The 26187-nt window shown below is 45.4% G+C and overlaps 1 protein-coding gene across 2 annotated transcripts; it reads right to left on the reverse strand.

Moving 5' to 3' along the window:
- Positions 1-3580: 3580 nt before the first annotated feature.
- CARS1 (cysteinyl-tRNA synthetase 1) lies at positions 3581-25089 on the reverse strand. 2 transcript variants are annotated; one of them, XM_044270311.1, is made up of 23 exons: positions 24983-25089; positions 19259-19504; positions 17831-17922; positions 17607-17695; positions 17402-17498; positions 17214-17312; positions 16575-16724; positions 16350-16490; positions 15439-15527; positions 15241-15362; positions 14883-14995; positions 12931-13059; positions 12724-12853; positions 11778-11881; positions 10807-10904; positions 10532-10721; positions 9404-9472; positions 9096-9177; positions 8594-8674; positions 7002-7069; positions 6708-6767; positions 4035-4118; positions 3581-3943 (listed from the first exon to the last, which is right to left on the reverse strand). In XM_044270311.1, the coding sequence occupies exons 1-23, from the start codon at positions 25005-25007 to the stop codon at positions 3812-3814; spliced, it is 2490 nt and encodes an 829-aa protein (XP_044126246.1). In that variant the 5' UTR covers positions 25008-25089; the 3' UTR covers positions 3581-3811. The 2 variants fall into 2 exon arrangements, with proteins under 2 accessions (XP_044126246.1, XP_044126247.1); XM_044270312.1 differs by lacking the exon at positions 19259-19504 and having other exon boundaries at positions 24983-25055.
- Between the last annotated feature and the right edge of the window lie 1098 nt (positions 25090-26187).

Raw genomic sequence — 26187 nt, forward strand, 5'->3', positions numbered from 1 at the left:
GCTGCACGCGTTTCTTTGCAGGTCACCATGATTAACAATGGAAGAACAATGATTTCAAGCATCACCCTCCTTTTAGCAGGTCAAGTCTGCCATTTTAACCCAATCAGCCTGACATAATGATCTCCAGCCTTGTGCTCGTCAACATTCTCACCTGAGTTAACAAGACGATTACTGAAATGATCTCAGCAGGTCCTTTAATGACAGCAATGAAATGCAGTGGAAAGGTTTTTTTTTTGGGATTAAGTTAATTTTCATGGCAAAGAAGGACTATGCAATTCATCTGATCACTCTTCATAACATCCTGGAGTATATGCAAATTGCTATTATAAAAACTTAAGCAGCAACTTTTCCAATTTCCAATATTTATGTAATTCTCAAAACTTTTGGCCACAACTGTATATACACCATCTACTATACTGTATATATACTGACTCAGGGGCATAGCTAAAGGCTCATGGGCCCTGGTGCAAGAGTTCAGCTTGGGCCCCCCTTCTCTCAAACCTTTGTGCTGCATGAGGCAAAAATTGAAACTGCACCCCCCCCCCCCCCCCCCTCTACTCCATACCAAATTCTTAACCTAACCCCTTCTGTTCAGCCAGAGGTGTAACTTGCATACACTTTCTATAATACCAGTGTCTTCTTACCTGTGCCACACAAGGGTGGGCCCCTCAGGCTCCTGGGCCCGGTAGCGACTGCTACCTCTGCACCCCCTATAGCTACGCCCCTGTATACCGTCTACCATACTGTATATATACACCATCTACTATACTGTAGATATACCGTCTTCTATAATATACTGCATATATCTGTGCTATCTACTACACCATATACACTGCCCACTATACTTTAATATACAGTAGATATAAAAAGTCTACACACCCCTGGTAAGATGTCAGGTTTCTGTGATGTAAAAAAAATGAGAGACAGATAAATCATTTCAGAACTTTTTCCATCTTTAATGTGACCTATAAACTGTACAACTCAATAGAAAAACAAACTGAAATCTTTTAGGTGGAGGGAAGAAAACAATTATTTTTTTAAATAAGGTGGTTGCATAAGTGTGCATATTATCCCTTATAACTGGGGATGTAGCGGTGTTCAGAATTAGGCCTCATGCACACGACCGTTGTTTCATTCCATGTCCATTGTTACGTTTTTCGTGATTTTCTGCGGCCCTATTGACTTTCAATGGGTCCGTTGAAAACTCTGCTAATGCACCGTTTGTCATCCGCGTCCGTGATCCGTGGTTTTAGTCCGTCAAAAAAATATAACCCGTCCTATTTATTTCACGGAAAACGGTTCGCGGACCCAATCGCAGTGCTCAGCTCATAGCCTGGGGAGAAAAAAACCTCTCAGGCTATGAGCTGAGCGCTGCGATTGGCCAGCACTCCAGCCTGGGAGAAGGAGACGCCCAGGAGAACAAGAGCAGGCTCCTCCCAGTTGAGCCGAAAATCTGAAGATACCGGAGCCTATACCGGGAAAACGGAGCGGCGCCCAGGGATAATAGTAAGTGCAGTGAGATCCCTAGGTTCCGCTCTCCTTGTCTGTATGCTTAGTTTAGATTTTTTATTGTAATGAAAGGTCCTCTTTAAGCTAGAGGGAATTCTGAACAGTTCCAGATACCAGTCAATATTGGCCCAAAACCTTCCGGCTTCTGCTAGAAAGCTGAACCTGAAGAGGAACTTCATCTTTCAGCATGACAACGACCCAAAGCATACATCCAAATCAACCAAGGAATGGCTTCACCAGAAGAAGATTAAAGTTTTTGGAATGGCCCAGCCAGAGCCCAGACCTGAATCCGATTGACAATCTGTGAGGTGATCTGGAGAGGGCTGTGCCCAGGAGATGCCCTCGCAATCTGACAGATTTGGAGGGTTTTTGCCAAGAAGAGTGGGCAAATCTTGCCAAGTCAAAATGTGCCATGCTGATAGACTCCTACCCAAAAAGACTGAGTGCTGGAATAACATCAAAAGGGGCTTCCACAAAGTAGTAGTTCCAGGGTGTGCACACTTATGCAGCCATATTATTTTATTTTTATATTTTTTCTTCCCTTCACCTAAGAGATTTCAGTTTGTTTTCCATTGAGTTGTACAGTTTATAGGTCACATTAAAGATGGAAAAAGTTCTGGAATGATTTATCTTTGTCTCTTTTTTTTTTTTTTTCATCACAGAAACCTGACATTTTAAAGAGGACCTTTCACTGATTATTACACTGTGAACTAAGTATACAGACATGTAGAGCGGCGCCCGGGGATCTCACTGCACTTCCTATTATCCCCGGGCGCCGCTCCGTTCTCCCGCTATGCCGTCCGGTATCTCCGGCCACTAAGTTATAGTAGGCGGAGATTTCAGTCACTAAGTTATGGTAGGCGGAGTCTGCCCTTGTTCTGCTCTAGCGCTGGCCAATCACAGCGCAGAGCTCACAGCCTGGGAGGTTATTTTATCCTAGGCTGTGAGCTCTGCAATGCGATTGGCCAGCGCTACAGAAGAACAAGGGCAGACTCCGCCTACCATAACTTAGTGACCGGAGATACCGGAGGGCATAGCGGGAGAACGGAGCGGCGCCCGGGGATAATACTAAGTGCAGTGAGATCCCCGGGCGCCGCTCTCCAGGTCTGTATTCTTAATCGGTGAAAGGTCCTCTTCAACAGGGGTGTGTAGACTTTTTATATCCACTGTTTATTGTACTGGAATATACTACATATCTGTCTACTGTAACATACTGTATATATATGTGCCGTCTACTATACATACTGCCGTCTATAGAGTACTATACCATATACACTGTCTGTTATACTGTAATATATATATATATATATATATATATATACTGCCTGCTATACTATTTATTGTACTCACTTATATAGCACTGCTATATCCCACAGCGCTGTTCAGACATCATCATCACTCACAATGTAAGTTCCCTATCAGAATGTCTTTTTACTGTGGGAGGAAACCCGCCGAGCCACCGTGCTGCTCACTGTAATATACTGTACTATCCCATATGCACTGCCCACTACATTGCACTATAGGGATGCTCAACCTGCTTCCCTTCAGCTGTTGTAAAACTACAACTTCCACCATGCCCTTCTGTAGACTGTCTGGGAATTATGGGAGTTGTAGTTTTACAACAGCTGGAGGGCCTGCACTATACAATATATACCCCCTGCACTGTAATATACCATATACACTGCTCACTATATTGCACTAGAACATATATACGCCCGCTGTACTGTAATATACTGTACATACTGTCTGTTTTACGGTAAAATACCGTATATAATAGCTGTTCTATTGTATATACCATACTGCAATATAGCATATACACTGTCTACTAAATTGTAGTGTACTATATACTGTTTATACCTCTCCTATACTGTAAATTATTTATATTAAACTGATGCTACAGGATAGGAGGTCCGGGCTGCAGCTTTACATGTGATATATACACTGCTGCCCCTGGAGGTCAGAGGTGATACTGCACCTTACAAAGTGGAAGAACCCCCCGCCCCACCTTTAAGCACCCCTACACTTAACTAATGCACCATTTTCAATGTGAAGAAAGGCCCCGGACACAGGACATGTAACAGAGGATTTAATCAGGCGAGATGTAGAACTAGTGGTGGATCCACAGCTGCTGATTGTACAGTGATAACAGTCAGGCCGGTGCAGCGCGAGGACCACAGAGAGCCACACATTTATCCGTCACGCCCTCCTGGAAGCCAGTGGGACAGCGATGCAATATGGGCCCCCCGTGGGGAACGCTCAGGAATAAATACAGTTTGTTCACTTCCGTCACCGGCTTTATCCGCTAGGTGCTGCCGTTCTGAACCATCTGCAGATATTCTTTGTACAGCTTCTCTTGGGCTTCGTATAATTTCCTGAGTTTCTTGGTTTGGCCTTTACTCAGCTCCTTCCCTCCAGTATCGTGGGTTGGGAATCCCTGGAGAGAAAAGAAAAGACGCCAAGAATGTAAAAAAATACAGATTCAAACATTTTAATCCAGAAAATCAGAAAATCTGCCACCTACTCACATTTTCATCAAAATTTGAGTACTTGTCAATTTCCGTCTTGAACATTTCACTTGGACAAATCTTCATCTTTGCAAGTTTTGCAGCCTGCGGGGAAAATCACAGGGAAGTCTGAGAATAAGATTCTGGTCAGCGGTCCGGAGATGACGTGGACCGGCCTGTATGAGGGTCATCGTGTCATTGCCTGTTAAGAAGTTCTGCTTTCTAGAATACTTTATAAGTTCTTCATAATTTTCAAGATCTCTTCTTGCTTTCAGTGAATGACCAAAATGGTCACCTGAGACGGCAGGACAGATTTTCAGTCTCCAAATATAAACAGGTTCTCATTCAAAGACAGCAAGCAGCAATTTTGGAAATGGTGAGGGAGTACAACATAAAATACTTACAAAGTTGCACACTTTAGATTACACAAGGAATGACCTTTATTTATACAAGTGCGAGATATTCACATTTATCATTCCTTGCGTGGATTGTCTGTTCAGTATGTGTGAGGTTAATGGCTGCAATGACGGGAAACAGAACTTCCTCCCATTGTCCGAGACGTCAGCCATCTCCTTCCAAGACTGAACACTCATTTCATGACACACATTCATGTTAAAACCCACATCCACCTTGTCAATATTTTATACTTTATATAAAGGAAGGAATATAGAAAAACGCAGGTTAATTTACTTATACATTACTTATCCTGTACTGATTCTGAGTTACATCCTGTATTATACTGCAGAGCTGCACTCACTATTCTGCTGGTGCAGTCACTGTGTACTCACATTACATTACTTGTCCTGTATTTTACCCCAGAGCTGCACTCACTATTCTGCTGGTGCAGTCACTGTGTACATACATTACTTATCCTGTACTGATCCTGAGTTACATCCTGTATTATACCACAGAGCTGCACTCACTATTCTGCTGGTGCAGTCACTGTGTACATACATTACTTATCCTGTACTGATCCTGAGTTACATCCTGTATTATACCACAGAGCTGCACTCACTATTCTGCTGGTGCAGTCACTGTGTACATACATTACTTATCCTGTACTGATCCCGAGTTACATCCTGTATTATACTCCAGAGCTGCACTCACTATTCTGCTGGTGCAGTCACTGTGTACTTACATTACTTATCCTGTACTGATCCCGAGTTACATCCTGTATTATACTCCAGAGCTGCACTCACTATTCTGCTGGTGCAGTCACTGTGTACATACATTACTTATCCTGTACTGATCCTGAGCTACATCCTGGTGGAGTGACAGTCATAATCCTGTGGCTTTAAAGTTGAAATCTCCCAGCCCTCTGCTTATTCAGTGTCTTCCTCTGTGATCTGAATTCTGACAGGTGTTATTTTTACAGCAGACAATGTCCAGTCCTCCCATGAAGAGAAAGCCAATTGAAGCTCCCCCTGCATTGTAGGACCTCAGCTAGGCTGTTAAAGGGGTACTCCAGAGCTGAACCCGGATATAAGCTCCCCTTCACTCATTTAGCCGTTTCAGTGGAGCATTTCTATCTCCGATGCTCCCCCTTGCCCTGAGCTGCATAGGACAACGGCTTTTTCTTACCGGGCTTCTGATGGGCATGCTAGTCGGAGGCTTCTGCCAATCAGTGAGCAGGGCTCCAGATGGCGACCAAAATAGTCGCCAATGCGACTTCGAATTGCTAAATGGCGACAAGACTTTGTTGTCTTGTTGCCATTTGCGCCTAGACCCTCCGCTGCTCGGCCTCACACACGAGGAACTGACATTTTTTTGTCACCTTGTCCCAACAAAAATTAGGATCGGACTGTTCTATTATGGTCCAGGCGTTCCATAAAATGCGGAATGCACGCTGCTTTTTTGGCGTTTTATTTTTTTCACGTGGTATCGAGTATCGCAATACTTTTCTATGGTATCGAAATAGAGTAAAAATTTTGGTATCGTGACAACCCTAGGTAAGACGTGTTTTTTTTTTTATTATACCGTAATTCTATGTATTTAAAATTTGTCGATTAAAAGGTTAGGAGCCAATGGCTCCTTGATATTTTTTTTTAGTCTGGAGCCCTGGTGACATCACCAGCACAAATCGGCAGTCATTAGCACTGCCCTAGGCTGTTTTGCGGTCCTCAATGCACGTGCAACATCCGTGTGGATTTCGCAGAGGCACGGACAGAAACCCCTCCGTGGTGCTTCCGTGCCGAACCGACCTTCCGGATTACAGATCTGTTTGTGGGCCGCAACATGGGCATGGCCGGGCAATGGTCGTGTGCATGAGCCCTTAAATAGCTGATCAGCGGGGGACCCGGGTGTCGGACCCCCACCAATCAGATACTGATGAACTATTCTGAGGATAGGTCTTCAGTAAAAGTCCTGGAAAACCCTTTAAGGGTCCATTCAAATGTCCGTAACTGTTTGGTGGTGAGCAAATTGCGGATCCGCAAAACACGGATACCAGCCGTGTATGTTCCACAGACAAGAATAGGACATGCTCTATCTTTTTTTGCAGGGCCACAGAGCGGAACACCGCGTGCTGTCCGCATCTTTGGTGGCCCCATTGAAATGAACGGGTCCGCACCCGTTCTGCAAAATTTTGGAACGGACGCTGACCCAGAACTACAGACGTGTGAATGGACCCTTAAGGGGTTGTCTCACAAAAAGATTACTATTACTATTGCTTTTACTATTTTCAGTCAGATTTACCTCCTGCTCCTGTTTCTTTCTTGCAGCTTCTTCTTTTTTCTGCCTCTTCTCTTCTTCAGCCTGAAAACCGCACAAGACCAGACATTACTCTCTATTACTCCGCTAGTCTTCTAGGTAACCGATTTATATTATTGTATGGGGGTGGGGAAATCAGGATGGACATTCACATGAGTCTACTTCCACGGATATTACATGTCAGCCTCCGTTCTGGCGCACAGTGGGAGTCCCCGAGCAGACGACCCCTTTATAAGAATATGGCCATATAGGAATGACTTATGAAAGAGGTGGACTGACCTTTTTCTTTTCCTCCTTCTCCTTCAGTAATGTCTCTCTGTCCACAAGTTTTACCACAGTAGGAAGTCCTGAAAAAAGAAAAAACTTCAGTGAATCCGTTATCCAGGGGCCAGTGGGAGACTGGCGGGAAGTCACTGGCTTCTAATGTCCCACGATGGACGTTTATCGCCTATCCACAAGATAAGTCGTGAATGTCTGATCGTTGAGGGTCCCACACTTATCACAGTCCATGCTTGATCCAACCAACCTCCTCCTCATTGTGGTGATGCAGTGAGGATGAACAGATGGCTTGGGACCCCCTTTCTAATGACTGCTGGGGGTCTCAGCAGTGGGTCCACTAGCAATCAGGCATTTATCCTGTGGATAGGTAATACATTTCCCCTTGTAGGAGAATCCGATTATCTCCTTCCCTAACACCCACCATAAATTCCTGAATGGCTACCCCGCGTGGAGATCGGGAAAGCCGTTTGTTCTGTGTAATAGCTTGGGTTTCTGTGAAGCCTGTAGTTCCTATGTAGTCCTGCAGGTGGCAGGGCTGCAGATGAACATAGCGAATCCCCCATATAGTCATTCATTGCAATGAAAGGAAGACACAATCAAATTGATTGCATATTCAAAAAAAATAATAATATAAAATATATATTTCCCCATAAAAAAAAACAACTATCAAATAATAAAGCTCACAGGCATCGCTGTGTCCGAAAAAAACTGTACTATTAAAATATAAATGTATTTATCTTGTATGGGGAATGTCGTAAAAATAAAGATAGCTGATTCACCATTTTATTTGTCGCTTCACTCCCTCAAAAAAATATAAAATGTGATTAAAAAGTAATACACTCCAAAATGGCAACAGTAAAAACGTTTCGCCTCACAAAAAAAATTAGCTGTCACTCAGCTCTGTAGGTGTAATTATCTAAAGGTTTTGGGGGTCAGAATATAGTGATGGAAAGAAAAAATGATAATAATTTTTTTCCCCGTCCACTTTAAAACAAGAAAAAAAAAAAAAAAAAAAAATAAAATATATATATATATATATATATATATATATATATATATATATATAAAAAAGTGGTATTGCCATCATCGTACTGACGCAGAAAATATAGGGAACAGGCCAGTTTTACTGCATAGTGAAAACATTAAAAATGAAACCCATAAAACTATGGCGGAATTGGCGTTTCCCCCCCCCCAATACCACATGATTTGGAATTTTTTTCCCAGCTTCCCACTAAATGGTACCAGTAGAAAGTGCAACTTGTCCTGCAAAAAACCAACCCTCATATGGCTATGCGAATGAAAAAAAAATAGGCTGCGGGAAGGACGGTAGCGAAAAATGGAAAACTCACAGTGCTAAAAGGGTTTAAGAATTTACAGTTCTTGTTCTATTACATCAGCCGCACATCTAGGATTGCTGGACCTTGTAGTCCTATCCCCAGAGCAAGCAAGCCTGGGAGGTGAAAATGACTATCCCATAACGCTATAGCCGCCATTTTCTGGACCACCTTTACATGAATTATTAATGCACTGAAGAAAGGCGGTGCCCCCCCCCCCCCCCAATAAATAAACTTCTTATGTTCAATCTTTTTCACCTTCATGGTCTTCCAGTCGCACACCGAGCTCTGGCAGGACATCGTCCCGTAGCGAGTCGCATAGCTGCAGAACGCCCAGCACTGTGAAGGCATAAAGACATTTAAAGGGGTTATTTCAGGATCATAAAAAACATGGCTGCACTACGCCAGTCCACGGGCTGTGTCTGGACTGGCAGGTCCACAGGGCTGAAGTGAACTGAGCGGAGCTGCAATAATACACACAACCTGTAGATAAGTGTGGCGCTGTTTTTGGAAGAAAGCAATGCTTTTTTAATCCTGGACAATCCCTTTAATTTATATAGGATCAATAAATCAATTAAAAAGACACATTAGCCTCCGGGAATATAGAATGGGACAAAATCACACAAAACCTGGAAATGCCATATAAAGTTGCAATGACATATGTGGGATGTGATGCACATTAAATGGGGGCAGGGTTAGTAGGTTATGGGTGAGGGTCACTGCATAAAATGTATATGTCCAAGGACCTAGCTTGTCTTACCTTTGTTCTCTCTGGCAATCTGTCGTACTCCTTCTCTGAACTGGGAGAGCACCTGAAGGTAAGGCATCACTGTAGACTCCAGCTATGGGAATAAACCATGCCGTTAATAAGTGCATGCCATCATTTAACCTCAAGAGGGCGCTAGGAGCAATCATTATTATTTCATGGCTCTGTACATACAGAATTAGAAACAAGAACAGTAAACAAACTGCTACAAAAGGAGAGAGGACCCTGCCCGCGAGGGCTTACAATCTACAGAAGAAATCGTACATGTGGAATAAAAAAACAACAAACAGCTAGGTGCTTACATTAAGATTTTGTGCACTTCCTCCAACAGGGAATCCGATGGGTTCTTTGCCCTCTAAAGCCCCAAATATCTGGTAAATAATGGAAAACAATGTGTTAACTTCATTACTGACATCGGAATACGTCTAAATAACACTATTACATTATTTAGCTCCAAATACAGGTTTTCAGCTTAGCTCCCAACATGTACACTTACTTGGTCATTCTTGTAAGGCCTCATGCACACGACCGGTGTGTTTTGTGTTCCGCAAATTGCAGAAACACGGATGGCGTCCGGCTGCGTTCCACAATTTGTGGAACGGCGTGGACAGCCATTGATATAACTGCCTATTCTTGCAGCAAAACGGACAAGAATAGGACAGGTTATATAAAAAAAATATTTTTTTTTTTTTTTGCGAACCACGGAACGGAGCAACTCCGTGTGCTGTCCGCATCTTTTGCGGCCCCATTGAAGTGAATGGGTCAGCACCAAGCCGCAAAAACTTTTTTATTTTTATTTTTTGCGGCTCGGATGCGGACCAAAACAACGGTTGTGTGCATGAGGCCTAACTCTCATAGAAGTGAATGGAGGATTCTGGGAGTTGTAGTTTCAAAACATCTGGAGTGGTAAGAATGACATCATGTAGTCCCGATTTAGTGCTGTATCACCTTTTAAAGGCCACTTTACACCTCCCAATATTTTGACAGTTTATTGCTATTGAGGGTACGTATGAAGGGTCGTTAGCGATAATCGTGCCATTTAAAGGTGACGCCGAAATGCTCGTTCATTGGCTGATAGATCATTGATGCAGACATCTAAATTATTGTTTGCGGGCAGTAGATCGTGCCTTCTAAACATGATTGTGTATGGGGACGAACGATGGCATTAGCGATCACTCCTCTCCATACTGCAGAGAATAGCGCTGTGTGTAAATGGAACGAAAGTCGCCTATCACTAGAATAGGCTATCACATTGTCATAAGTGGAGGTCTGGCTACCGGGACCCCCATCATCCTTAAAATGAAGGGGCCACAGGACTGTTCCCGGATCCAAAACTTTGAAAATGCTTGAGAATATGGGTATAAACTTTAATAAAACAACCTACGCCAAAAGTAAAGACCTGGTTAAAAGAGGAAGCTGGTGCCACTTACTTTCAGCATGCTGGTCAGGTAGGTGCTGATACTCTCCAGTAACATCCTATTGGGGGTCTGTTTAGCTGCCTTTTTGCCCGCAATGTACGTGTTGCACTGACTGACCAGGGCGCGCATTTCCTCCATGACGGTCCGGGTGTCGATGTTGTCGCACAGTGCAGCGTGGATTGCGGACTTCTTGTTATAGAAGCTGAGAGCGGAAAGGAGACGTCACCAAGAAAAATTCAATATGGCCACCGCGGCGGAGGAAGAAGAAGAGGGTACCAGGGGCTCACCTGTTGTTCAGTTCAATCTCCGGAGATTCCCACTTCACATATTGACCTGTGATGTCTGTAGGAGCCCTCAAAAGATCCTTCACATTTAAAAAGAATTCCTAGAAGACAAAAAAGAAAGAAGAGGTCTCGTCTGATTAACCCATTCATTTGTGGAGTCAGGTGTCGGACCCCCACTGATCTCATACCAATGACCTATCCTGAGGATAGCCATCAATATCAAAACCCCTTTAAAAGGTATCGCTAGTGCAGTGATGGTTAAAGGGGTTCTGCAGTTTTTTTTAAACTGATGATCTATCCTCTGGATAGATTCATCAGCATCTGATCGGCGGGGGTCCCGGGTGTTGGACCGTCGCCGGATCAGATGCTGATGATCTATCCAGAGGATAGATCATCAGTTTAAAAAAAAAAAAACTACGACTCCCAGCATGCTCCCGTCATTTCTGTGGGGTTCTGAGAAGAGGTTAGCCATGACAATGTTAGGTGTGGGCCCCAGCAGAGGGACCGACACCTACAGTATCTCTTAAACAGAGCCCTGAAAGTGCTGGAGGACACACTGCACATGCGCAGCCGCCTCTCCGTTCATTTCTATGGGGCCACCAAAAATAGCCGAGCCAGCACTATTTGCATCTGGCCTATAGAAGTAAATGGGAGCAGTGGCCGTGCACTCACATTCACATTCTATGGGGAGAACGCTTGGTGGTGGCCTCACTGGAGTCCTCCAACCACTACTTTGTCCGCTCCTGTTCTCGATATAGGTGAGGGTCCCAGTGGTGGGCCTCGCACCTATCAGACAATGGGGGTATATCCTAGCGATGTGCCCCCATTGTCTCAGATGAGAATACCGCTTTAATCAGCCTTTGTAAAAGGATTCATAGTAAGGTCTGCTCTGATGTTATGTACAGTCCCTGCTAACGAGAGGCGGCAGAACGGTCCATGAATGACAATGTACAGACAAGATGTAGAGCACTCACATTCAGGAACTTCTCGTACTGGACGGCCGACTCCATTGTGTTGTTAGAATAATCCAGAGTGTCCTTCCAGGAGTGCATGAGGAACGCCAGACGCAGCTGCCGCGCTGCAAGGACAAAGCAGTATCATGGGAGACTGAGTAATGAGAAGGCCTGCAGCTTCCTGATCTACTTTCAGCTTCAATTCCTCAGCATTTAAGATCTATGCTTGATGTCAGTGAATTGGACACGTGTTTACATTCAGAGGCTGTGTGTATTACCCCTGTACTGACATCACTGTGTTTATTATCCCTGTACTGTGACATCACTGTGTTTATTATCCCTGTACTGTGACATCACTGTGTATTATCTCTGTACTGTGACATCACTGTGTCTATTATCCCTGTACTGTGACATCACTGTGTCTATTATCTCTGTACTGTGACATCACTGTGTGTATTACCCCTGTACTGACATCACTGTGTCTATTATCCCTGTACTGTGACATCACTGTGTTTATTATCCCTGTGCTGTGACATCACTGTGTGTATTATCTCTGTACTGTGACATCACTGTGTTTATTATCCCTGTGCTGTGACATCACTGATTATTATCCCTGTACTGTGACATCACTGTGTGTATTATCCCTGTACTGTGACATCACTCTGTATATTATCTCTGTACTGTGACATCACTGTGTATATTATCTCTGTACTGTGACATCACTGTGTGTATTATCCCTGTACTGTGACATCACTGTGTTTATTATCCCTGTACTGTGACATCACTGTGTGCATTATCCCTGTACTGTGACATCACTGTGTGCATTATCCCTGTACTGTGACATCACTGTTTATATATAAAGACATTAGGAAATTTATCAGTACAGAATTTTACATATAAAATAATGCAGACGAGATGGCGGCAGAACAGACGTGTAGTGTGAACACAGCCTAGCCGAGTCATGTACCTGTATTTCTCTGCAATGCGTCTTTAATAGTAATAAAATTTTTCAGCGATTTGGACATCTTGCAGCCGGCGATGGTCAGGTGACCGGTGTGGAGAAAATAGCGCACCCAGTGGTCATTGTCAAAGTACGCCTAAAATATGGGAGAAGCAGCGTCACAGTTCTGTAGGTTTAATACCCTAAGTATCTAAGGACATGGCTGCCGCATACCTCAGACTGAGCCAGTTCATTGTCATGATGGGGAAAACGCAGATCGAACCCCCCTCCGTGAATGTCCATGGATTCTCCCAGGATGGAGCCGGCCATCGCTGAGCACTCAATGTGCCAACCAGGGCGCCCCTTTAAACAGAGCAGTAACATAAGAACTTAGGGTCTACAACACAATCTAATATCACTATATATCAGGGCAAACTATTCCTATAGCTCTGAAACATCTAAATTATTCCATCTCCAGTCCATGGCCACCATCAGTGACTGCAACGTGGATTATCTTTTGGGGTTAAAAGGGAATGTGTCACTAAAAATGTTCTCTCCCAGTTAAAACCAGATAGTAGTTTTCTAATCTCTTTTTATTTTCTGATGGCACATTTATTTTATTTCCTGACCATGATTATGGGGGCGGCCATCTCGCCTGAGCTGTTCTTAACAAAAGTTACACAACAGCATAAAAAAATAAATAAATAAATAAATAAATAAATTGCTTTACGGCAGCCCCGTGGTCCATCGACACAATGGTCAGGAGGGGACTCTATTGACTTCTATGGGAGAGTTTTCTGGGCATGCTCTGTGACCTGTGCAGAGGTCATTGTACGAGGAAAGAATAGTTAAACTGTGATATCACCTGTCTTATCTATACACAGAGGTGATATCATTACAGGCAGGATTACAATGTCAGATAAGCAGACAGTGATCTGTACAGACCAAGAAGTGATGCTTATTATTAGACATAGTAGCCAGCGCGACAACTGCAGGATTTTATGGTTTGTTTGTTTAAATAGAGATATTGACATGAAAAATTTAAATAACATCATCAAAAATTCTTTAAAAATGTTAAACATAAAAAAGTTATTAAAGCAGCAGGTCATTTTCTGAAAACCCACCTCCTATCTCATCAGCAGCTCAAATTGTTTATCTCCCATGCTTTACACAGAAGGTTAGCTTGGTCAGGTTATCAGCTGTGAAAAAGCAGAAGCCCCCCACAAGCTCAGCAGGAAGTCAGTGAATGAAGAGCCGCTTACCACTCCACCAGTAACACAATATGGGAAAGCCATGGACAGCTTGGATACCACATACATACACAGGGGCGTTTTAGACGCCGGTCTTAAGGCCCTGCGCTGGCGCTTGATCCGCCGAAGTTATATAGAGGCCAGTGCCTCTATATATTATATTGATAACTTCGGCAGATCCTCAGCCAGTCCTAAATGTAAGACCGCTTCCTAGCTGCCTTACATTTAGACCATTTTCTACACCTAAAACAGGCGTAAAAAATGGTGAATGAGATGGGCCTGCCGGCTGTTACCCTTCCCCCTCCCACTTAGATGGTGGATGGTGTTTGATAAATGACCCCCATAATATCATACAAAGATCCCTTCGAGTCTCATGTGGACTGAAAATGTAGCAGCATTATAAAAAAAATTTTAAAAAAGTGAACACGTACATAAAAAAGGGGTAGTCTGGATCTTACAGCCTGATGTGCTATCCTCAGGACAGGACATCAATATCTTTCTAACTTCCAGCATCCCCACGAGAGATGCAGCCTCCTCACTGGCCTGGGAGTTCACGCACATCATCGTATGGCCGTACTTACTTTCAAGTCAATGGGACAGAGTGCAATACCCATCACAGCCACTATACACTGTAAGGCGCTGTGCTTAGTAAACTATGAAGAGCTGCGGCGCTTGCCCAAAGCGTTGTGGTCGCTTCAAATAAATGATTGGCAGGAGAGGGCGAGGCTGGCAGTCAGATCCCCACAAATTGATACTGAGGATAGATATTTAACTCCTGTATACCTCTTCCAAGGCAAAACTGAGGTCTGAGGAGGTGGAGCAGAATCCCTGTGTCCGGCTCCACCCACTCACACCCTGCCCTAAATATCAGTTCAGCCTGGAGCGTTCCTTTAAAAAAAAAATATATATATTTAAAGGAAACCTGAATGGACTTACCTTTCCCCAAGGAGAGTCCCATGACGGTTCTCCAGGCTTAGATGCTTTCCACAGGGCAAAGTCATTGGGTGACTGCTTGTCACTTAACCGATCTGCAGAGATGCTCAGGTCCCCTGTAGAGAAGAGGTCATTATAAGAAACCGTCAGGTGAGGTCTGTTCTAGGCTACATCAAACCAGTTACAAATACTACTCAAGCCCAATGTTCTCCAGCCTGCGACTCCCAAGCTGTTTCCTAGATACAACTCCCAGCAGGCTCTGACAGCCATAGGCTGCCAGTGCATCCTGGGAGTTGTAGTCTCACAGCAGCTGGAGAGCCACAGTTTGCAGACCACTGATGAGAGGACGGGCACCACTCACCTTCTCCCTCCTGAAGAGCTCTTTGATCTCCTACGGCTTCTGGCACTAGCTTGGCATAGTAATGTTTATCGCTGGCATGAAACTTGGCTGTGCTGAAGTAAACCGACCCGTTGGACACGTAGCTGCAAGAACACGAACTCTTAATATAAAGGAATGTGATGGGGGGGCTGCTGCCATGAATGTACAGGGAGGACTCACCCGTAGCCATTGTCCACAATTCTCTGCACAAACTCCACGATTTCTGGCACGTACTCACTGACCCGTGTGAGAACATCTGGAGGTAGAACCTGCCAAAGAGAACCATCCACCACAACAGGCAGCAGTCTTCGGCACGCCAGATGCTGTAAAGCTACTACTCCCAGCATGCACATTTGCTTGGCTGTTCTTGTAACCCCCAGAGAAGTATATGGAGCATTCTGGGAGTTGTAGTTTCAGAACAGCTGAAGTGTCGGGGGTAGCTGATCCCTGATCTGTAAGATCAGTGGTTGAGACTGGATCCACATCACTAGATCTAACATCCAATGCTAAATATATGAGCAATGTGAGGCATGGAGCCGATGAGGACATTTTACGTTACCCCCGGCAGGAGGGACAGTAACACATTGAGAGGAGCACACTCTCCAGAAGAGATTTAAAGGGGTATTCCACCCAAAGACTGGTGGGTATACTGCTGTCCTAAACATCTGCCCTCAGACCCACCCTCCAGGGCAACGACCCCCTTTCCCCTTTAAAAGAGCTACTTCTACATTTGACATTTAGGGCATAGCCATAGGATATAGATGCCTGATGGATGCAAGTGCTCGGACCTTCCTTTGGCAGGGTAAGGGTGACCGCTAGCTGCCACATCCTGGTGGAATATCAAGAGGTGGCCATGCATGGGCATGACTTCGCCATTCACTTCTTTGGGGGTTATGGAAACAGCAGAGCAAGTCTGCTCCTATAGAAGTCAATGGAGACATGCATGCCCAACTCTCCATTTATTCGTCACCTGGACGAGGGGTTACATTAATGGCTTATCCTGTGGGTATGCTGTCATACGACCCAGCTGCAGTGCATACGACTGTCAGCTCTGGCAGGTGCCGTCCATAATGGTGCAGACAGCGACTTACATTCAGGGCTTCCATGTCTCTGTGATATTCTCCTTCCCAATATTTGGGAAGCTCTGAGAAGATGGAGTTGTCCGACACCTCTGCCCCCTTCTTTGTGTCCAGCCAGTCGGAGAGTAGATCCGCAGATTCCTGCAGTAGCGTCTGGGAAGAGAGAAGGTTGTACACATTCACTGTGCCCCCAGGGTATGACAGACTCAGCCTTCAAATGCAAGTGAGCGATCCTACCTGTGCGAACCTCTGAACGTCCTCCGCGCCTGCAGACTTACTGATCGCTTCTTCAAGGGGATGGATGGCGGCCATTACAGCGCTTTGGAGTTTTTCAAGCATCTGTTTCTTATCCGGATCCTCTGTCTCACCGACCTTGATTAAAAATGGCTGAAAGGAAAGACACGTCAGTGATGTAGATTTCAGGTAACATGTGCATGATGGGGAAGCGGGGAAATTTCAGCTCTGAAACCGGTATAATGTGAATATAGCTCTGGAGGATAATACAGGATAAGCAATGTATGTACACAGTGACTCCACCAGCAGAATAGTGAGTGCAGCTCTGGAGTATAGTACAGGATGTAACTCAGGATCAGTACAGGTTAAGTAATGTATGTACACAGTGACTCCACTAGCAGAATAGTGAGTGCAGCTCTGGAGTATAATACAGGATGTAATTCAGGATCAGTACAGGATAAGTAATGTATGTACATCACACAGGGCTGGGAAAAGGCTGTACCATTGGGCTGAGCACCCGGCCCCAACTGATGGGTGGTGGTACCAGGAGTTGGAACCCCTACCAATTAGACATGGATGATCAATATTTAAGTCCAGGAAAGTGCCTTTAAGTCAGCCTGTGTAACTCCCGCTTCCACCTACCGTCAGTGCAGTCTTCACATCAGCGAGCACAGTGGCGGCCTCAGGCTGGCTCTCTTTATATTGCTGAAATAAAAAGTTCTGTCTGGCCCGCTTAATGATCTGAAGAAACGGAGGAAGAATAACTTCAGTCTACAGAACTGCAGATGGAACGCACAGTACAGCCATGCAAAGAGGCCGCGGCCACTTACCTTGTCATCAATGTCTGTGATGTTCATGCAGTAAAATACGTCATATTTAAAGTAGTCCTTCAAGACTCTTCTGAGGATATCAAAGGATATATAGGACCTGAAAGGAAGCATAAAGGGAAGGTTAAATACATACAACATGGACAAGACCAGAAACTTCATATCAAAGCGAGTTACATGGCGTCGATCCCCCGGGGCCTACACCCACCTGGCATGTCCCATGTGCGATGCATCGTATACCGTTGGTCCACAGCAATACCACGTGACTTTCTTACCATCCTGCGGTACAAACACTTCCTAGAAATGAGGCAAAAATTCAGTTTTTTTTAAGGTTACAACCAGGCATTGACAAAGGAGCCTGGAAGATGGAGGTAAAGGCAACAACGTAGAGGTGACAGGGGGTGATTCTTCATCACATTTATTCGCCGTTACCTTGATGCGGGTTAGACTGTTGTACAGGCGCAGCTGGGGTTGTTCTTTTGCTTTTGGGGGTGACCACTGAGGTTGTGTGCGTTTCGCCTTGCCTGGAAATAACAAAGCAGGTTGGTTTAGTGAGACGATGTGGAAGCTACATCAGTTATGGAAGTAACAGACACACTTTAGGCTACTTTCACACTGGCGTCTCTGGGTCCGCTTGTGAGATCCGTTTCAGGGCTCTCACAAGCGTCCCAAAACGGATCAGTTCAGCCCCAATGCATTCTGAATGGATAAGGATCCGTTCAGAATGCATCAATTTGGCTGCGTTTGGTCTCCGTTACGTTATTTAGACGGTCACTAAAACGCAGCTTGCAGCGTTTTGGTGACCGTCTAACTATGCGGAGCCAAACGGATCCGTCTTGACTTACAATGTAAGTCAATGGGGACGGATCCGTTTTTCACTGACACAATATGGTGCAATTGAAAACGGATCCGTTCCACATTGACTTTCAATGCAAGTCAAGACGGATCCGTTTGACTTAGACTTTTCTTTTGAATGAATAATGCAAACGGATCCGTTATTAACGGATACAAGCGTTTGCATTATCGGTGCGGATCCGTCTGTGCAGATACCGGACACCTGTCTGAAAGTAGCCTAAGTTAAAGGGCCTTGCTGAATCAAGCTTTTTGAAGGGGGATGATTGGTGGAGGAGGGTGGGGGTCTAAACCTCAGGACTCTCAGCAGAATGAATGGGGCCAGGAGGCTTGCTGGACCACCATAGACCTTCAATCGTGTCCTAGACCCAGAGGCGCATTGTTTATGTGACTGTGCCTGGTACTGCAGATCAGACCCATTCACTCTGCTGACCGTGGAGGTTCAGAGGGTCGGACCCTGGAGCACCAATGGAATTTCCTTGAAAATCCCTTTAACACATTTGGATGTACCTACAGGTTCTCCGACTCCCACAGTCACATAGATGAGAAAAAGCTCAATACTCATCAAATTGGGAGTTTCAAGGGGCGTCCCTTTCACGTCTAAGAGGAAACCTCTGATGCGTCACCAACTAAAGCAGGCATGCTCAACCTGCAGCCCTCCAGCTGTTGCAAAACTACAACTCCCACAATGCCCTGCTGTAGGCTGTTTGGTCATGCTGGGAGTTGTAGTTTTGCAACAGCTGGAGGGCCGTAGGTTGGGCATGCCTGAACTAAAGTATTCCACCGTGACTGAAAAACCCAAAGCCAAGGAAGTAAAGGGTATTGGTATAATACTTGTCCCAGTAATCAGCCCGCAGCAAGTTAAATGCAGATACTGAACAAGCAGGGACTGCGGGGAGCTGTGAAGCCTGCATGATTGTGATGATGTCACATGACACAGTGGATGGAATTCATGCAAAAAATACGGCACAACCCATTTCCAGGCATGCTCACAGAAGGACTACTCACATGGCTGTGTGTTATGTGAGCTGATTTGCATTGCAGGGTCTGATGAGATTGCCGCTATGTGCCTGTACCACCGCACCACATGGAAGTAATGATCAGGAGGGGGCGCCGCCAGCTGCCTGAACACCTCTACATCGGCCTGAGAAAAAGTGTAGCCCTGGATGTAACTACGAGAGCTGAGGAAGTCGTGTAAGGCGGACAGCCGGGCCTTCTCATCACTAATGTTCAGAACAGACTGGTAGAGAACAGCTGCAAGAGAGGATCACACAGAGGGTTCAGGAGGGCGAGCGGTGCCACGCTGGCATGCATCGGGCAACATGCAACACGGTGGGGCGTAGGAGGCAGGTTCTCTGATACTATCTGTTATCGCCAGGTACAAGTTCTAATGCAGGGGCGCACAACCTGCAGCCCGGGCCACATGCGGCCCCCGATTCCATCCTGAGCGGCCCCCAACCATTTGGTGACAGCATGTATGTCTATGTCTTGTGGCTGCTCACGTGTATCTTTCATGTATTCTACCATTAGATGGGAGTCCTGGACGTGTAACTAGTTCAATATGCCATAATAAGTACAATATTTCTGTTAATATCCCCTTAAGTTTTATTTTCGGCCCTTGGAATTGGTTCAGTCTCACAATGTGGCCCCCAACCAGAAAAGGTTGTGCACCCCTGTTCTAATGGTGCAATATAATCAGATTACAGGTACATTTACATAAAATGTTGAATATTTGTTTTTTATTTTTTTACAAATTGTACTCCATTCACACCCAAAGCTGCACTTAGATTTTGAGTGGCAGCCAGGAGAACTCTGTCAGCGCTGTGCGCTCCTCGCTGCATGAAGTATTAAGGGCTCATGGACACGGCCGTAGTTTGTGTCCACGGACCGCATCCAATCTGCATTTTTTTGCGGATCAGGATGGGGACCCATTGATTTCAACGGGGTCACAAAAGATCTGCACGGCACACCATGTGCTCTCCACATCCGCACGTACATTCTGCGGCCCCACAGGAAAGATAGAACATGTCCGTTTTGCGGACAAGGATAGGACATTTCTAGAGGAATGTGAAAAAATGACAGCATGCACTCGGCTGCGATCCGCGTTTTGCGAACCACAGAACACTTACGGCTGCGCCAGTTTTTTTTTTTTTTTTTTTAGACCCTGTACAAACTCAAAGGCACACAACATATATTAATCTAAAAGGTTAAAATCACTACCAAAATGAAGAAAAAACTAACGGGGGTTCCAGGGTTAAAAAAAACATGGCTGCTTTTATCCAGGAGTCCATCGTTGTGTCTGTTTTTTCAGATCAGCTCCATTGAAGTGAATATGGTTGCAATACCACACAAAACCTGTAAACAGGTGTGGCGCTGTTTTGGGAAGAAAACAGACATATTTGTCTTATTCTAAACAACCCCTTTAAATGTCAGGCCCTGCACTAGGCATAACCTAGAGGACCAGTTTATGCAGAGTGTCCCTTTAATCCAGCATCCAAGGGAAGTGATGGGTGCCAAACTATTGGACGACCACAGAGAAGTCTATGAAGCTTTGCAAAGGATTTCCTGTTCTCTTTGCTCGGTCTCCTGATCCTCTGTAGGACCCCGTCCGTCTGCAAACAGCGAGTAAATCAATAGCGCGGCCGTCTCCATGGCAGACAATTTCCTGCCTCTTTCCTAAGAAGCTTATCGCAAGCCTAACCTACCGAGGGCCATAAAGACGGTGACAAACATTCCAGCACCCGCCTTATCGGACTTCAGGCAGCTGTGCGACAGGAGGACGGAGAATCCAGTGCAAAGTCACTGGCGTCCCGCAAACACAATGCAATATTAGAAGGAAGCTCAACCACTGTCACCAGGGGGCGCTGTCGGTGGTAACACTGTGGGGAGAGGTCCTCTTTAAGAAAGGGAAAAAGGTTTATCTAATAGCATTGATCGGTTATCCCTGGATACAGATGTAGCAATCTCTACTTTGACACTTTTTTTTTTTTTACTTGTTTTGCAGGAATTGTCATTAAATGTCGAGCGAGAAACGGCTACATCTGAAAACGAGAATATTCCCATACACCGGGAGGAACAGAAACACAAAAGGGGAAAATGTATTAAAACCGGCTTTAAAGGGGTTCTCTCACTTCAGCAAATATCATTTATTATGTAGAGGAAGTTAATATAATACACGGCTCGTTTCCATGGTTACGATCACCCGGCAATCCATCAATGGTGGTCGTGCTTGCATACTATAGGAAAAAGCGCCGGCCTCTCTGGGGGGGGGGGGGTCGGGTCCATGGGGCGTAGGCCAGTGCTTTGTCCTCTAGTGTGCAAGCATGGCCACCGATGCTGGATTGCAGGGTGGTCGTAACCATGGAAACGAGCAGTGTTTGTGAAATTGGATAACCCCTTTAACTTCCTCTACATAATAAATGATGTTTGCTGAAGTGACACAACCCCTTTAAAAGGCAAACCATGCCGATGTCCGTTGCACCCGTCGTTGAGACCTACCATGTAATTCTGGCTCATCGTCGGGAGTTCTACGACAGCAAGGGAGATGGAGTACATTTCGGGTTTAATCGGCTCCAGTTGTTCCCGTGGGGATCCCACAGCCCACCTCCTCCTGCCCACTTTTTGTAAAAGCAGTGAGGGTGAGGTGAAAGTGCAAAAAGTCGCAATTTTTTATTTTTGCAAAAAACTGCACTTGCACCAAAGATTGTGAATGCTAGAAAAATAAATTATACCCCCCCGCCCCAATGTTGTAGAACTCCTCACTATAAAATAACTAAACTTTCATTTCCATAAAAGCGGAGAATCCCTTTACAAGCTACACTGTATTACACCAGACGCAGTGATGTCACAGTGTGGCGATACAGTACCATAGGTCGGAGGCATTTGTTGTGGAATACTCCCGAGAACCTCCAATGTCTAGCAGTACGGTGAGAACAGAGCCCAACCTACCGGCCAGATGAAAGAATATAATTCTAGATTTGTATTTCAGCTCAGGCCCAATCACAGCAGTACTGCTCTGTCCCTGGGGTTTCGGCAATCATTCTCCCTGCTGACGTTTATGGGGTGGGGAAGGTGCATAGTCCATTTCACACATCCGCAAAAGTGGTCCGCATCCTGCAGAACAGATGTGGACCCATTCATTTTCAATGGGGTCGGAATGTGATGACCGCAAACTTCCATTCAGCAAAAAATAAAATAAAATAGAACAGGTCTTATTCTTGTCCGCAATTGAGGACAAGAAAAAGCATTTTCTATGAGAGTGCCTGCGATGTGCGGTCCGCAAAATGTGGAACGCACATTGCCGGTGTCCGTGTTTTGTGGATACGCAAAACACATACGGACGTGTGAATGGACCCTAATAGGGAACACTTCTGTCTTTCCCACTTTACTTACTAAGTATTTTCCAATTTAAATAACCTCCACCCAGCCTATTATCAATGTAAGATAGCGGGGCCAGCCAAGGTATGGAGCACTAGCCTCCAGGTATTGCACTGCATCCAAAGAAGTCAATCTTCTATTCATTGCATAATGCTCATTGAAGGGGTTGTCCGCTTTTTTCTATAGATGACCTATCCTCAGGATGGGCCCTCAATATCAGATCGGCGGGGGTCCGACTCGTAAGAGCGCTGCCTTCTCTTCATTGTTTACCTGCTCGCGGCAGTAGTGGCACAGGGGGGGGGGGGGGGGGGGCGGACGGACTGCCTCCTTCTCCCCTGTACTGCTGGCCTAATAGTTAGTAAGGAAAAAAAATTATAAAAAATACTAAAAGTTTAAATTGCCCCCTTTCCCAACTTTACATATACAATATATAAACAATAAAAAAAATAAACATATTACATATGGCCACACCCGAAAAATTGCAAACTATTAAAAAATATATCCAATGCGGTGAACGCCGCAACAGAAATAAAAAATAGGGTAGGACTGTTCTATTATGGGCTGGACGTTCCATAAAATGCGGAATGCAAGCGGCTTTTTTGGCGTTTTATTTTGCGATTTGCGTGGTATCAAATGGTATCGAGTAGCGCAATACTTTTTTATGGTATCAAAAATCAAATCAAAATGTTGATATCGTGGCAACCCTACCCCCACTGATCTGATGACTTATCCTAAGTACAGGTCATCAAGATCTGTAACCCAGGGAACCCCTTTAAACCTGTGCTGTACACCTACAACGGTGTGGGTTCAAAGCGCAGCGCAGGTATGGTGCATGGTCGGTATTAGATTCAATTCTTCAACATTTGAAGATCTCTGCTTGCTGTCAGTGTAGCAGAAGATGCTTCCTACCTTCCAGAGGCTGAAAATCTGTACAGACCTAACCTCACAGCTGACCCTCTGTTACATGGTATCTGGTCTAGACAATCCCCAGCGTCTCCATCCCTTGGACTCCAAGGAGTTTGACTGCACTGGCACACTGTAACAAACTGTTAGGACAGGAGAGAGGCTGGTGCTGTTAATGTGTTTAGCGCAGGTTGTGGTCTGCAGACAGTTTATAGGTCTGTTATTAGGTCTGTGCCTAAGGGGGCTTAAAATACCCCCCTGACCCAACAGCAGACCCTTAGGGCAGGGTACAGGAATTTCAGCCTACTCCTGTGCGGTCACGTAGATGAGAAAAGGAAAATGAAAGTAACTGTTACTGAAATTACTAAGGAGCGGCCTGTAGTATCTCTGCAGCACATTCCACCCACAGGACCCTAACATGCTGGTTAACCCTCTCATAACAGAGAGAAGAAAACTTTAGATCTGTGTCTATATCTGTCATATCAGGTTATGTCACCCCCGCCCAGAACTCAGACCGCGGCCGCCATCTCTGCATTATTTTATTTATTTATACAAGTCACTTGTAATTCAGTAAAATGATTCGGGCTTGCTGGGAGTTGTGGTTCCTCCACAGCTGGAAATCTAAAGGATGCAGACAATGGCGTCTGAAAACCAGCACTGGTCACAGACTCTACTTCTGGGTGCACCACTCCCATCCTCCTACTTGGGGGAGGGGGCGGCACATTTTGACATCCCAGAATTTACACGCGCGATTTCTTCTGGCCAATAGAATAGATTGTAGCCTTTTGGCAACACAGATGCTTCGATGAACCTATAGCGCCGTAAACCGAATCCGCCAAGTGCATTAAAGGGGCTTCCTAACTATACAGGCAGAATACACTGTGTGATTAGTGGAGGGGTCTGACATCCGGAGGACCCCACAATAACCTGAAATGAAGTGGCGACAGATCTAGTAAAGCGCAACCCTGCAGGATTTGGGTGCAAATATAGCATCGCTGCCTGGGGTGGACACCCCCTTTAAGAGGCAAAATGAGATTGATACATTGTGTCCTATGGCAGTCTGTAAATATGCATGCATCTATTACAGGGGCATATGTCACATGTGTTGCAATTTGCATCGCTGGATACATAGTGATAATGTAACATGTCACCATATACAGCCCCCCCCCTGTCACCATATACAGCCCCCCCCCTGTCACCATATACAGCCCCCCCCTGTCACCATATACAGCCCCCCCCCTGTCACCATATACAGCCCCCCCCTGTCACCATATACAGCCCCCCCCTGTCACCATATACAGCCCCCCACTGTCACCACATACAGCCCCTCCCTGCTGTCACAGGATGACTGGCGGCAGTGTCACATGCTCTGTATACATGTACACGACCCTTATACACACCGCAGTACAGGTGGACCCCCACATCCCGGGGTGCCAGCGCCCCCACACTCACCCTGCTCCCCGGCTGCCGCTGCCATCCTGATCTCTGCTCAGATTCTGATGCAACCATCAACATAACGTGTCCGGAAGTCCCTGCCGCGCTCACTTCCGGTGCCTCCGGTTACCAAGCAACCGCGGTGCTGCGGCCTACAAGGGATTGGGGCAGATGTCAGCCTGCCTTCTGGAGACGAGGGCGCAGGTGTGAGGTCTAGAGGCGGCAGTGCGGCCCTGGAGGCCTAATCTGCTGTCAAGTTGGTAAAAACAACTATTTATACGTTTTTTAGTTAGAAAAAACTTACAGTTTTTAGGGTATGTTCACACAATGACACAAGAAGTCGTGTGGAAAAAACGCATAAATCCGAGGGCCTGTGTAGATTTGAAATCATCCCCACGGCGTCCTGAATTCCCATTGAGCGCAATGGGATGTGACCTTGGTGCGGAACATGGACAAGTCGCCACGAAAATCCGTAAATCCGTTTTTTTTTTTGGGTGCAGTTTTGGCACAGACAGTGCTGGAAACCGCGGCACGTGTCAACCCTCAGGTGTGAACGCACCCTAAAGGCAGGTTCACATTTCATCACGTATTCAGTGAGTCCGCAGCCTTGGGGTGGATCTGGTGGGAATGGAAGCCACAGTGCAGGTGTGAACACAGCTTTACAGTGGTTGTCACCCAGCTTTCTTAGAGTCCTGAATGGCAACTCTTAAGTTTTACGTGCGGATATTGAAATCCACAGCAGGTCAATAGTTTATGTCCGTATTTTATCCTTTGCAATATAAGGCCCCCTGCACACGATCAGGATTGTGCGCGGATTTGCGTGCGGAAAATCCGCACCGTAGGTCATGTACATTGTATTCTATGAGAATTTGAAATTCTCAATGCACATGATGCAGATTTTTTCAGCGCAGATTTTGACCTGCGGTGCGGATTTTAAAATCCGCAGCATGTCAATTTATTTTATTTTTCCTGACCGGATTTTCTTCATTCACTTAGTCAAATCCGCACCAATTAATGCGGATTGACTGCACAGATTTGCCTGCAAACACCTGCGGATTTCAGTGCGGATTCTCCGCATATGAATCCTAAACGTGTGCATGTCCCCTAAAGGGTGAGATCTGGGGCAGATCCGCTTAATCCGTGAGTAACAGATGCAGGTTTTGGTGCAGAAATGCAGTAAAATTCACATGAAAAATCTACATAAACTACGCTGCCGTGTTACT

This window comes from Bufo gargarizans, chromosome 10 (genome assembly GCF_014858855.1).
Source record: "Bufo gargarizans isolate SCDJY-AF-19 chromosome 10, ASM1485885v1, whole genome shotgun sequence".
In the NCBI taxonomy this organism is placed as follows: domain Eukaryota; kingdom Metazoa; phylum Chordata; class Amphibia; order Anura; family Bufonidae; genus Bufo; species Bufo gargarizans.